The sequence below is a fragment of the Bufo bufo genome, chromosome 5 (genome assembly GCF_905171765.1).
Source record: "Bufo bufo chromosome 5, aBufBuf1.1, whole genome shotgun sequence".
Lineage (NCBI taxonomy): Eukaryota > Metazoa > Chordata > Amphibia > Anura > Bufonidae > Bufo > Bufo bufo.
Window position 1 is genome coordinate 24916457 of NC_053393.1, and position 14988 is coordinate 24931444.

General features: G+C 45.3%; 1 protein-coding gene across 3 annotated transcripts in view; it reads right to left on the reverse strand.

Annotated features, from left to right (window-relative positions):
• DENND3 (DENN domain containing 3) overlaps positions 1-14988 on the reverse strand; it is a 54157-nt gene that overhangs the window by 18212 nt on the left and 20957 nt on the right. For all 3 annotated transcript variants that reach the window (XM_040432228.1, XM_040432230.1, XM_040432229.1), the window contains 9 exons: positions 13294-13573; positions 12511-12626; positions 12166-12308; positions 11181-11292; positions 10786-10905; positions 9967-10185; positions 2069-2196; positions 1755-1910; positions 1284-1380 (listed from right to left, as the gene is read on the reverse strand). In XM_040432228.1, coding sequence (XP_040288162.1) covers positions 1284-1380; positions 1755-1910; positions 2069-2196; positions 9967-10185; positions 10786-10905; positions 11181-11292; positions 12166-12308; positions 12511-12626; positions 13294-13573 — 1371 coding nt within the window. The remainder of the gene's footprint in view (positions 1-1283; positions 1381-1754; positions 1911-2068; positions 2197-9966; positions 10186-10785; positions 10906-11180; positions 11293-12165; positions 12309-12510; positions 12627-13293; positions 13574-14988) is intronic.

Here is a 14988-nt window from a genome sequence, read left to right on the forward strand (position 1 = left end):
CTCATACCGGAAAAAATAAGCCCCTATATAAGAAAATCGCTTGAAAAATAAAAAAAAACTATAGCTCTCAGAACATGGACACATTAAAACATAATTTTTTTGTTTCAAAAATGCTATTATTGTGTAAAACTTAAATAAATAAGAAAAAGTATACATATTAGGTATCGCCACGTCCGTAACGATCTGCTCTATAAAAATGTCACTTGACTGAACCCCTCGGATGAACGCTGTAAAAATAAATAAATAAAAACTGTGCTAAAACAACCAATTTTTTGGTCACCTTGCCCCATAAAGTGTTATAATGAATGATCAAAAAATCATATGTACCCAAAAATAGTACCAACAAAAACTGGCACCTTATCCCCTAGTTTCCAAAATGGGGTCACTTCATAGGAGTTTCTACTGTAAGGGTGCATCAGGGGGCTTCAAATTGGACATGGCATCTAAAAACCATGTGGCGCTCCTTTTCTTCTGCGCCCTGCCGTGTGCCCATACAGCAGTTTATGACACACATGTGGGGTGTTTCTGTAAACCGCAGAATCTGGGTAATAAATATTGAGTTTTGTTTGGCTGTTAACCATCGATATGTTAAAGAAAAAATTGGATAAAAATTGAAAATCTGGCAAAAAAAGTGAAATGTAAAAATTTGATCTCCATTTTCCTTTAATTCTTGTGGAACGCCTAAAGGGTTAACAAAGTTTGTAAAATCGGTTTTAAGTAATTTGAGGGGTGTAGTTTCTACAATGGGGTCATTTATGGGGGTATCCACTATGTAGGCCCCACAAAGTGACTCCAGACCTGAACTGGTCCTTAAAAAGTGGGTTTTGTCAATTTTCTTAAAAATGAGAAGAATTGCTTCTAAATTTCTAAGCCTTCTTACGTCCTAAAAAAATAAAATGACATTTCCAAAATGATGCCAACATAAAGTAGACATATGGGGGATGTTAAGTAATAAATATTTTATGAGGTATCGCTTTCTGTTTAAAAAGCAGAGAAATAGAAATTTAGAAAATTGCTAATGTTTTACAATTTTTGGTAAATTTGGGATTTTTTCATAAATAAAGGTGAAATATATTGACTCAAATTTATGACTATCATGAAGTGCAACGTGTCACGAGAAAACAATCTCTGAATGGCTTAGATAAGTAAAAGCGTTCCAAAGTTATTACCACATAAAGTGAGATATGTCAGATTTGCAAAATTAGGCCTGGTCAGGAAGGGGGCAAATGGCCCAGGTGTGAAGTGGTTAAAAAAACACTATCCCTTAAACGAGGAAGACTCACATTTCTGTAGAAGGCCTGGTCTCCTGGACTTCTGGTCTTCAGAAACTCCCTGCTGTTAAACACCCGGTGCTCATAGTTCAGGTGCGCCTTCACATCTCTGCCAAGCAAGTGGAGAAAAGGAATATTACATAGTTCTACATAGATGGTTACACCACCAGCAGAATAGTGAGTGCAGCTCTAGAGTATATGGATGTAACTCAGGATCAGTACAGGATAAGTAATGTATGTACACAGTGACTCCACCAGCAGAATAGTGAGTGCAGCTCTGGAGTATAATACAGGATGTAACTCAGGATCAGTACAGGATAAGTAATGTATGTACACAGTGACTGCACCAGCAGAATAGTGAGTGCAGCTCTGAAGTAATGAAAGGTGAATATGTTTGTAGGAAGCATGCACAATGCGTGGTTGGCTCTTTTAGTTGCCAGTATGTAACATGGAGTCCATTATAGACAGTAGAGCACATTTTACCTGAAGATGTCCACAATGAGTTGCAATGCGATCTCCTGTATCTCACTGTTGAGGTTCTGCTGCCACAGCCGCCTCCGCAGTCTCTGCTCACCAATGTCCAGGACTGTTGCGCGATGGGACTGCTCCAGGTCATAGTGTAGCTGAAGGTTCTCCATACTGGGAGACAGAAATACAATACACAGTCTGTGATAGAGGCCGGCCATGGAGAAAGCTATGAAATAAATACAGGTAAGATGTAGAAAAAATGATAGATAGATAGATAGATAGATAGATAGATAGATAGATAGATAGGAGATTTCGCAAAAATCACTTACCTGTATATAAAGGTCTCTGCAGCGGCTACCGGCATGTCCGGGACATCACAGACCTCAGACTCAATCTCATTCCCAGAGAAGGAGATGTTGCCATTATCAATATCAATTAATATTAAATCGTCACCTTCCTGATAGAACAATTAAACAGAAACATATGGATAAGGTGGGAAAATGTCACAGGTCCAACCTATAATTCCACTGTGTTGATCAAGAAGAAGGCAAAAAACCTTGAGGTGGAATCCATGTCTCCAAGCCATCTCAGATGCCGTCATCTCAACGGACTATGGCATCTGAGGGGTTAAATGTATATGATCGGCACGACTGCCTATCAATGACATTAGCCCTGGATGTCTGCTGTTTAACACAACAGAAACCCAGCGGCTATGGCTTCCGCTGCACTCAGGAGTGAGCACCATTTTTAAAAAACAGACTTTCACTGTACATGTATGGCAGACGTCATGAAGGGTTATTCCGGTAAGTACAAGTTATTCCCTATCCACAGGATAGATGCAAACCCCAGTAGCTTGACCGTACTATCCAAAATATGAGGATCTGCTTGACCAAACAAACATTAACCCCTTAGTGACCACCCATACATGTTTTAACAGCGGTCACTAAGGGGCCTTAGGCTGGGCCGCCGCTGTTTTACGGCGACCCAGTCTAAGCGCTGCACGGGTCCCCGGCTCTCACATGAGAGCCGCGGCCCTGCTCTAACAGCCTGGACCGGCAGGAGTGCCGATCCGTGCTGTTTAACACTTTACATGCCGTGGGCAATGGCGTCTGCCTCATGTAATATGCTGACAGAGGGAGCGGACGCCCTCTGTCTCCCATCGGCACCCCGCAAATGCAATCGCAGGGTGCCAATGTGTGTGAAGGCTGCCTGGGGTCTGATGTAGGCCCCAGACCAGCCTTCAGTAATTTCCAGCAGGCTGCGCCTCTCGGGCACAGCCTGCTGGTCAATGTCAGAATAGCATTACCATTAAAATGCAATGCACTATAGTGATAGTGCATTGCATTTTAAAAGCAATCAAAAAGCTGTCTGTTATAATCCCCTTGTGGGACTATTAAGTCGTAAAAAAAAGTTAAAAAAAAACGAATTTATTCAATAAAAAAAATCCCATAAAAAAAAAATTATTCTTTTTTTCCATTGAAAATACGCTTTTCAATGAAAAAAAATTGCTAATAAAAATTATCTTACCCATATGTTTGGTATTGCCGCATCCGTAAAGACCCGGACTACATAAATATAATGTAAATTATCCCCTATGGTGAACGCGGTAAAAAAAAAATGTAAAGATAGAATTGCTCATTTATTCTTAGTTGCCACCGGAAAAATGTAATAACAAGCGATCAAAAAGCGACATTTACTCCAACATTATACCAATGAAAAACACAAGTCGTCCTGCAAAAATCAAGCCCTCAAACAACTCCATAGAAAGAAAAATAAAAAGGTTATGGGTCTTGGGAAGTGGCAATGCAAAAACATTTTTTTCTTTTAAAAAAAAAGGTGTTTTATTGCAAACAAGTAGTAAACTGTAAAAAAAAAAAAAAAACAATATGTATTTGGTATCACTGTAATTGTACTGACCCAGAGAATAAAGATACTATGTTATTTATACCAAAAAATGAACGCCGTAAAATTTATAATGTAAAAACGCTGTGGCAGTATTGCTGCTTTTCCCATCTCCATCCCAGAAAGAGTTAATAAAAGTTAATCAGAAAGTTATGTGTACCCCAAAATGGCGCCATTAAAAACTACAACTTGTCCCGCAAAAAACAAGCCCTCATAAAGCTTATATAGACGGAAAAATAAAAAAGTTATAGCTCTTGGAACGTGACGATGAAAAAAGGAAGACAAACGCTTGGTCAGTAAGGCACAAAACAGGCTAGTCACTAAGGGGTTAAAGGATAGGGTATAAGTATCAGATCGTTGGGGGTACTACTGCTGGGACCCCCAACGATCATAAGAATGGGGCCCTGTACCCCCCTGCTGCTACCCTTAAATGACCGGAGCAGCCGGTCGCACATGCGTGGCCGCTCCATTCATTTCTATGGGAGTTCCGGAGACAGCCGAGTACCGCGCTCAGAACTCCCGTAGAAATGAATGGAACGGCCGCGCACATCCGGTCATTTTAGAGGAGCAGCAAGGGGTCTGCAGAGGGTACGGGGCAGCGGTAGTACCCCCACTGATCCGATAGTTATCCCTATCCTGTGGATAGGGGATAACTTGTACCTACCGGAATACCCCTTTATATCTGTGTTTGGCCAAGCGGACCCTCATATTTTGGAGTTTGCAGCCACAATCAGACAGACCACACAGGAAGTGGCACAATCTATGAAACTTTTTATTTCAGTGTGACCACAGAGACCCCGTCTAGTGTAACATTTGTGTAAACCGATTACAGGGATCTCAAGTCTCCCGGACGTTCAGGGAGTCTCCCGCTATTAGATAGCGGCTCCCTGACGCCCGCATGTGAAACAATATATCCCGGAAAGGTTTACTCTAGTGATGTCCGGTTCATAAACGAATCGTTCTTTTGAATGGATTCAGTTCACTGAACCGGAGGAGTCGATTCCTCTGACTGAGCCGATCCGTGTGAAGCCGCTCAGTCAGATAGCAGAGCAGAGAGAGCTGGCAGCAGGGAGGAGCCTAATCTGATCCTAGAGTGGAAGCCAGCCCCTCCCCTCCCCGGCCTTCAACCAATCAGAGCTCAGGCAAGCAGCTCTGAGTCACACACTGTACAGGAGGGAGTCTAAGAATCGAATGAGTCACAGGTTAAAAGAATCTAAAGATCCGACTTAATTAGGCCTAGTTCACCCGAACGTGTGTGACCCGTGCCCGTGCTGCGCTCGCTATGCACGATCGCCGGCCGTAGGTCACCCGCATCAGATCGCGGACCCATTCACTTGAATGGGTCCGCGATCCGGCCGTTCCGCAAAAAGATAGGACATGTTCTATCTTTTTGCGGAACGGAAGTACGGGACGCAACCTCACGGAAGCACTCCGTAGTGCTTCCAAGGGGTCCCGTTCCGTGCGGCCGTTCCGCAATTCCGGATTTGCGGACCCATTGAAGTGAATGGGTCCGCATCCGTGATGCGGAATGCACACGGAACTGTGGCCGTGTATTGCGGCCCGCAATTTGCGGCCCACAATACGGCCACGGATCACACACGTTCGTGTGAACTAGGCCTTAGAAACTCAGTCGATTCTTTGAGTTAAAAGAACCGTGAGTCACTCGAACAGTTTACACTGAGGCTGATGACCGGGCTGCAGCAGTGATAAGGTTAAGGGACAGAAGGCAGTCAGCAGAGAGATAAGAGAAGTGACAGGACAGAGTTTAGATTACAGGTTGAATTAACCCTTTAGGGTCAAATTGGCTTCTCAAGGAGATATATATGTTAAAGGCATCGCTTCTTCTGTCTCATTCAGTAGCCATATAACTATTGAGAGAGATGTATTTTTTTTAAATACATTTACACATTTAACCCTCTATTTTAATTATATTATTTACCCCAGTGTTAAATTCACCCCCCCTGGATGCTTGTTTTTTTTCCTACAGTAGGGTAGATAATTACACACAGGGTTTTAAAGAATAAACTTCCTGACTCAGACCAAGAGCCGAGTCAGCAAGTGAATCGAAGCATCCGAATTGCGCAACCTTAGCTTCGGTTCACTTGCTTCTTGTCAGCTCAGCGAATGAACCGATTCATGTGAAAGATCCGAACTTCCCATCTCTAGTTTACTTGCAGTAAACCTTTCCGGCAACCTGTAGCAGTGTCCCCTTCTCGGCGCGTGTGCACAGTGCAAGAAGAAGCCGATGCCAGCAGTCCGCAACGGCTGAGCCTGTGCGCACGCGCGGGATCTCAAAGCGGGAGGAGGGGGAGGGAGGGAGAGGGAGAGGCGGCACTGAGGAGTAGAAGGCGGCGCTGGGCACGAACGGCGATGCGTGCGGCCGGGCACCATGCATCCACAGACCCCCCCTGCTTGGGCACCTTAATTAAATGATTGACAGGTTAGTAAAACCTGTTTTTCCGCAGATTAAAAAAGAAAACCTCCCTGAAATGAGAAGTGCACCTCCCTGAAATGAGTTTTTGCAGGTTGGGATGTCTGCGATTAGGTTGGGTAACTTTGTACATTTTCTGTCTCTTTCGACACCAAGCAGCCGGGTGCTAGAACATTTCTCAAAATCTTTCTCCTTCTGAAAGTGACCCCTGGGCGTTTCAGAATTAACTCAAACGGTTCAGAATGTTATTTGTGTGGAGTAATAAAATCATGGCTTCATCTATTCTCCGACGTACGATCGGCATCCTCTTTTCTTGAGGTCAGACAATCATTTTGGGTCAGCATTACGTTCTCATTGTGGGTGGAAGACAGACTTTGTTTGGGATAGCCCTTCTGTTGAAATTAGCATTTTGCCATTTTTTCAATTTTATTGGGACACAACCCATCTAGCAGAGAGTTCCTGCAAACTCGGAGACAGAATCTGCTTTCATCACGCCATTGGTACCCATCGATGGGCGCATCAGAGTTCACAGGAGCGTCTACTGTCACACACAAGACCAGCGCCAGGTGTCATGGTGGTGGGGCGCCACTAGCTACCATGGACATTGCCATCTAGTATTCATGGAGGGAACATTGACCAGCCTTCAGCACGTCCAGGACATGATGGAACCAGTCCTAATGCCTTTTTTGACTCAGGAGATGTAGTGTCCAACAAGGTAACGCCGTCACACACTGACTGCGCTACGCAACGTGCTCTTCAGGGTGTCTGGGAGCAACCCTGGCCAGCTCCATCTCCAGATCTCTACCCCATCGAGACTGGAAAGGGCGGCAGATCTTCCACGCAGAGCAGACAACAACCACCTTGGCTGAGCTACGGGCCCAAGTTGTAAGAGCTCCAAATGACCACAGAAGGATCTCCAGCATCACCATGCCAGAGGGTCAGCCTGTATCGCAGCAAGGGGAGAGGCCCCCAGTATTAATGTGACCTCTGCATATACCCAAAATAAAGGGGGCACCACCTTGTGTGATCAGTGACCAAGCCCCACCAGCAGTTTATACTTCGTCTATCTCAGCTCAATCGCATTACATTTTCCAGGTGTTGTTTTTCGATTTTCCGGTAGTGTAATTAGGTCACCCCCTGAGCAATCTATTTTTTCCCAACATGAATCGCCCCACGTTTGATAACTCGACTTCTCCTGGAAACCCCTCATTCCCTTTATATCCTCGGCCACTATGTAACTGCCATTTCCCTTTAAATGCCGTTAGTTTACAGTAGTTTCCACTTATGACACAGCACGTGTTCACAGGTTTACAGGACGGCGAGCATTCCCCTGCCTGTTATCACAGTATTACGGTATACTAAAGGGCGTGCGGTGTAGAGGATGAAGAGGGTGAATCAGCCGAGGTCACTAAACCAACTGAGTCAAGAAACAATTAAACCACAAAATACCAATAACGTGCGTCACGGAAGAGAATGAGAGGGTAGAGCGCAGCCCCGGAGACCGTCTCACCACCAGGAAAAAACTCAATTAGTAACCACTCTGGGTAAGACCTGTCCAACCTGCAATGTGAATGTCTGTCCTGAATACCATTTTCTCTCTTTAATGTAGAATTCTGCATTGTTACATTTCTTAAATTTAGCTGCACAGGGGTTGGAGTGTAAATTTTACTGACCCAGAGATCCAAATTCCCTGCAGAGACATAGAGTGAAATCGTAAAATTCTGCTACCTGCAGCCACCACTAAGGGGAGCTCCAGAGCTTGCACAGTATACAGTGTGCTCCTGAGCTTCCCCTCGTGGTGACTGCAGCAGCTACAATTAACACTATGACTAAACAGGGGATTTGGAGCTCTGTGTCAGGAAAATAAGGTTTTGATAGATATAAGGATATATTAAAAAGCACAGAATTTTGAAATAGTGTTAAAGGTGGAGATTCACCTAAAAATCCAAATTGCTGCTGCCGAGCTGTTGTGGTCAGGGTATGCTAGGAGTTGTAGTCTTCACAAAACTGGAGAGCCACAGGTTGGAGATGACTCCCTAAGGGTGGGTTCACGTTCCGTTTTTCCCATCCGTTTAACGTATACAAAAAACGTATATGTTAAACGGATGCCTCAGACTGAGGCGATACAGAGTTCCAAAAAAAAGTATACGTTTTTTTTACCAGACTCTGCAGGATACAAGAACGTGGTGTGCTGCGTTTTTGCATGCTTTGTTTCTATCGTATACATCAAACAGAGGCATAAAACGTGATGTGAACCCAGCCTTAAAGAGGACCTGTAATCTCTCCTGACGTGTCTGTTTCAGTAACTACTTGCATTTCCCATGCAATAACGATTCTGAAGTATCTGTTCTTATGACTCTATGTTGTGTTGTTCCTCTATTATTCCTGCTAGAAGTTATGAATGAATCACCAGCAGTTTGCAATGAAGACACACCAGGCTATAAGACACACCTAGGACTTGGGGGAGGAAAATAAGAAAAAAATATTTCCCATCAAACCACAGAGCAGACCCCCCCCATTCTTCATCAGACCCTTATCAGACCCCCAATCCTCATCAAACCCTTAAATCAGACCCCAAAATCAGCCCCCCAAGCTCCATCAGCCTCAGCCAGACCCCTCAACCTCTATCAGCCTCAGATCAGACCCCTCCCAGCCTCCATTAGCCTCAGATCAGCCCCCTCCAGCCTCAGAACAGACCCCCCCCAGCCTCCATTAGCCTCAGATTAGCCCCCAGAACCCATCAGACTCAGATCAGACACCAAATCAGCCTCAGATCTGAACAACCCCCCAGCCCCAATCAGCCTCAGGTGGGACCCCACAGCCCCCATCAGCCTCAGATCAGCCCCCATCAGACCCCCAGCCCCAATCAGCCTCAGATCAGACCCACCAGCCCCCATCAGACTCAGATCAGACCCTATCAGCCTCTGATATAACACCCCAGCCCCACTCAGCCTCAGATCAGACCCCCAGCCCCAATCAGCCTCAGATCAGACCCACCAGCCCCCATCAGACTCAGATCAGACCCTATCAGCCTCTGATATAACACCCCAGCCCCACTCAGCCTCAGATGATTCCCAATCAGCCCCCCTAGCCCCCATCAGACTCAGATCAGACCCTACAGGCATCTGATATAACCCCCACAGCCCCCATCAGACTCAGATCAGACCCTATTAGCCTCTGATTGGACCCCCCCAGCCCCCATCAGAAGTTTCAAAAACAAAAAAACATTAAACTTACCTTGCTTTCTCTGGACAGCGCCACATATGCAGGACTCACCGTTCCTTCGCTTCTTCCGGGTCTCACTGTGTACTGTGACCTGTGCACAGAGTCAGATCATACTGCATGCCTACGTGCACTACATCCTGCCACTGTGAACGGCCAGGACACCACAGCGGGACCAGGAAAAAGAGCAGGAAAGGTGAGTACAGCCAGCGACAGCTACCCTCACCTCCCTGTGCCTCCCGCATGCCAATGACCGCTTCCATAATGGAAGCGGTCTTTAGCATTCAGACCATAAGGCGCACCGCCACCTTTCCCCATTTTTGGAGGAAAAAAGTTGCGTCTTATAGTCTGAAAAATACAGCAGTTTGGGGGGGTGTCCTTGCACAGTCTGACAATGGCAGCACTGATTGGAAAGTGTCAGACTGTGCAGGGACACACCCCAAACTGGTAAACATCCATCTGGACCTTAATTGTAAGCTGCTAGTCATTTATTCATAACTTCCAGGAGTAATATTAGAGGAATGGCACAACATAGATTCATAACAATAGATGCTCCAGAATTGTTATTACATGGGGATTGCAAGTAGCTACTAAAACTGACCTGTCAGGAGAGGGGATGGGTCCTCTTTAAGGTGTCCAGTTGGACGTAATGTATTGTGGGAAAATACTGACCTTACAAACTTCCTTGTAGTGATCCAGGTGGCAGCCCATGAGAAAGGACGTGGGCGCCATGATGAAATCCAGCATGTGGTGCGAGAGTATGGGCACAAAAGTGTGCTGCCACTTGATGGGGTGAAGATAGACCATGAAACACTCAGCGAGGAGGGTTAACAGGGCGAAATCTGAAGAGAAGAAGACAATTCTCTGCTCGGTCAGGATACAGGCCATGATCTGAGGAGAGACAGTACATGACGTGAGGTAAGTCCTTGTCATACAATATTAGGGGAGGGGGGGCGTATTAAAGTATGTTAACTGCTGTACAAAAGACGCACATTCTTGCACAAGTAACATAAGTGATGTCGCCAACCGGGTCTGGGGCCCTCTAGCCACCACATGGTCTCTATGGTATGTACGCCCTTTCCAATGGACCCCAAGGCCTCTCTCAATTTACAAATGATGTACGTTTTGGTTGGTGTAAAAAAAAGTTGCAAAGTTTTGCAAAGGTGCAAAATGTGCAATTTTTATTTTATTTAAAGGGAGCAGTTCTTAGCGTGATGGGGCAATCAAAGGCAGGCAAAGATGTGTTATATTATATTAATAGATCAGGAGCATCTTACTCTAATGGACTCTTGACCCCCAGTCTTTATAAATCTGCCCCTCTGTCTCTGGATATCGGACCCTGGGGCATAAAACAGCTGCACATCTGTGTCTAAATGACTTAACTGCAGGAAATCAAGCACTACCTACTATATACAACCGTACGTATCATGTATCTAGTAGGTAGTCCTTCACTCCAGAACCAGAGTTATCCACCCCGCTGGTGCCACTTACCTGCAACACCTGTTTTGGGCTGAAGCAGAGAAATGGCAGGTGAAGATCCAAGTCAATTACTGGGCTTTCGAGATCTTCTCTTGATGGAAAAACAATCTGCAGAGGTTTCATGCTGAACACCTACAGGGAGACCATGGGAGAAAGCAGACAAAAATAATGTAGCTTGTGGTGTGACTAGAGTACAAGATAAATCAGTAGTTACTGAGTGTTATATGTAGATTCAACGAGTACCATGATGCTACCTTTAATGGAAGATTCTCCGGGAAGGTAGGTAGGATGCCTAATGTGTCACCCCCACCCCAAAAAAAATTTAAAAACCCTACAGATGCCCTGTGCTCACGAATATCCATATACACCCCTCATTAATCCAATCAGACATCGCAGTTGGTCATTACCAGATGCAGAGGTCCAGGTGGAGGACATGGAATCAGAGCTAACTTTGCTGCAAACTCCTTAATACGTTCATCAAGATTGACATTCCTGATGGACTTCAGTTGTGGAAGAAGGCTGAAAATGGTGACAGATAAGAAAAAAGGATAATGATCAATGACATGGTTCGTTCCATCATCTGACTGCTGCCGATCCAGCAGCTAAAAACTTCCAACAACCCGCTGCTGGTAGCCACACATTTCTCCTACAGTGACCACTGCAGGAGACATGTGGTACTGCATGCCACCCATGTGATACAAGGTAGACATTAGTCCTCCAGAGCGTGAGGTGACCTCTGCAGTATCCTTCTGCTTTGGCTAATAGGGAGCCTAATAGAAGGGGTTTGAGCAGGAGATTTGCCCCTTTAGCGCCCATCTGCCCTGATTGGGTAAATGGAAAGAGTCATTCATCACATGTGGCCCCACTAGACTACTCACTGAGCTACCTATGCCAGCAGCAATGGAACCTGCCACAATGTTGTAGAATAAACTTGGCGTTGTGTTGGACCCCATGGTGGTTCCCTTTTCAAAGCGCAGAATAGTAATATTTAGAGCACGTAGTATCAAAGTCTTCAAAATACTAAAGGCTTTAAAGGGGTTGTCTCATCATGGACAATGGGGGCATATCGCTAAGATATGCCCCCCATTGTCTTATAGGTGCGGGTCCCACCGCTGGGACCTGCACCTATATTGAGAAGGGAGCCCCACAAGTGAAGGAGGGCGCACTGCGCATGCGCAGCCCGCCCTCCATTCATTTTCTATAAGACAATGGGGGCATATCCTAGCGATATGCCCCGATTGTCCATGATGAGACAACCCCTTTAACATTGTGGCATCCCATACTGTGCGTATGGGCAAGATGAGCAGAGTTAAAACCCAACAGATACTTGATATGATTACATGTAAACCTTGTATTGCAACTGAATTGAACACCGCGGGTTCCCTCTCTTACCATGAGAGACAGTCCTTTAGAGCGTTGTAGTAAGGGTATCTGGATATGACGCAAATGGCAAAAGGTACATAAGCCTCATATGTCTTGTTGCTTCCTATGGAGGAGTCCCAGTAAGCCTGCCCACCAGACAGTCCCAGTGCATCCTGGAGAGACAGAGACTTCTATGTGCACAAGAAGAGCAATGACAAAATAAAGATACAAGTCTAAACAAGGACGGCGTTGCTCCGGTTCACCGAGGACGGAAGCCATAATTATCTTGTCTAATGAATGGATCCTACAGCTATAAACGGCACAGTAATTACAGAGTGCACAGTACAGAGAACTGCTCTACTACAATGGTCCTACCTGAACAGATCGGGAGAACTGAGCAACAACCCCATATGTCCTGTTCCCCAGAACATCTGTAAAGATAAGGAAATGGAAATGCTCCTCTATGGGCTCTAAGGTCACTTGCAGCCCCCCTGTAAAGATAGAGAATAAGAAATGATACATTAGATAAATACAATTCAATAAATGTAACATCTAGTCACAGCCAAAGCTGCATTCAAAATTCCCCAGGATTCCTATGAGCCCATTGGAGGACCCCATGTTTCTCTACTGCTTCTTCATATATATATCTGGGGCCCCAGCATCTGGAACCTAGTAGCCAATATTATATTTAGTAGCCCGGTCACCAGTGCGCGTGTATGGAGGGGTTAAGGCCCCTAGTTTGCCCAGTATAGAGCACTGGAAAAGTCTGTTTCTTGTTTTATGTACGTAACATTATACCATGAAAAAGTTTGTCAATTTCCTAATATACTTTATTGTTACAATTTTTCACCATCTCTGCTGGCAATCACTGAATGGTCACAAGGTTTGCATTCTGATGCTGAAAAGCTATCCTAAACTAATACTTATCATGGCTGAGGGTTTGCTACAATTGTATCTAATGCAGACAATGCTCTGTGAGACATGTATGCAAACTCCATTTTGCCTGCATAGATACATCGTGTGCCGCCTACGTATTGCCCGCATTGGATACAACTGTAGCAAACCCCTCAGCTGTGATAAGCATTTTTTTTATTTTTTTTTGTTTTTTTTTAAAACACATAGAAATGTAATAAGGTATATAGGAGGACGCGTGTGCACCTGGGAAGCAGAGCTGGGGCAATCCAATGAGGTCGATGTCTTTGGGGACGCTGATCTCCTCGGTGGTGGTCTCTCTATGATCCACGTTGTTACCGCTCCCAGACTCCACCTTGGGCCTCTCCTTCTTCTTCCGGAACGATCGCCTCCTCGCCACTCTTTGGTACGAGCTCTGAACTGCAGACGAGCTCTGCGCTTCCTCTTTCGGTACAAAAGGAGGGACGAATACAGAGGTGATCTCCGGTTCAAGTACCTGGAGGCTTCGGATACCTTTCTGGGCAACCTGAGGGCAACAGGAAAAAACAAGGAAGACACCGGTTACAAAATATTTCTACGGAAATTCTTCACCCACTTCCTTTAATTTTATTGTGTAAGGCCTCATGCACACGACCGTTGTGTGCACCCGTGGCCGTTGTTCCGTTTGACGTGATTTTCTGCGGTCCCATTGACTTTCAATGGGTCCGTTGAAAACTCGGCTACTGCACCGTTTTGTCACCCGCGCCCGTGACCCGTGTTTCCTGCCGTGAAAAAAATATAACCTGTCCTATTTTTTTCACGGCTAACGGTTCGCGGCCCCATTCAAGTCAATGGGTCTGTGAAAAATCACGGATGCACACAAGATAGTCATCCGCGTCCGTGATCCGTGTCCGTGAACCGTGTCCGTTTTTCCTATCATTTTCAATGCAAACTTAACTTAGTTTTTTTTTTTCACTTTTCATGTCCGTGGATCCTCCAAAAATCAAGGAAGACCCACGAATGAAAAAACGGTCACGGATCACGGACCAACGGAACCCCGTTTTGCGGACCGTGAAAAAATACTGTCGTGTGCATGAGGCCTAATACTTGAACCCTGGTCAACTAGAAAATCAATCTTCTCTCCAGCTGCGGTTCTCTTGCAGACCGCAGCAGATTTTTCATCTTCTGTGAATTGTGTTCTTCTGGTTCATAAACCTTCCAGCTTGGGTCACTCCTCCACACAGAATGATGCTGGCATCACTAGCTCTCTGGTTCTGGTAGGAATGGCATGCTTAAAAGGGTTTTTCCAGTAAGAAAAATATCGTTGACAGCGAGCATTTCTTGAGACAGAACCAGGGCAGCGTTGGAACAGAACAGCGAGTTGGTGACACCAATTTTTTTTTATTCGGCTGAAACCCCCCTTTAAGCCAGACGCAAGTCAGAAGGTCCAGCAAAATATAAAAGCAGGAAGAAAACCTGCTGCTGTCTGCAAGGAAGAAAACCTGCTGCTGTCTGCAAGGAAGAAAACCTGCTGCTGTCTGCAAGGAAGAAAACCTGCTGCTGTCTGCAAGAGAACTGCACCTCAAGAGATCCGTTTCCTAGGAAGCAGCCTTCACCGCGGATGACTTTGTAGAAGACCTGATCAAGGCCAGACATAAGACATACTATAATGTGCCTGTAGCGGTGCACAACCTTTTCGGGTTGGGGGCCACATTAGAATGATATTGAGGGCCGCAGGTTGTGAATCCCTGCTGTAGGGGATCCTCTACATACCTTTAAATGTGATTTTCGGGACCCAAGGGCAAAGACGATTTCATTGTAATTCCTTTTTTATATAAAGCAATAAAATATATTCCAATTCTAGATTTTTATGGACAAAAATGTAAAATTGCAGGTACTTTTCTCGACATATACAGTTCATTTGACCTGTGAACCCGATGACCAAGCAGTCAGTATATATCA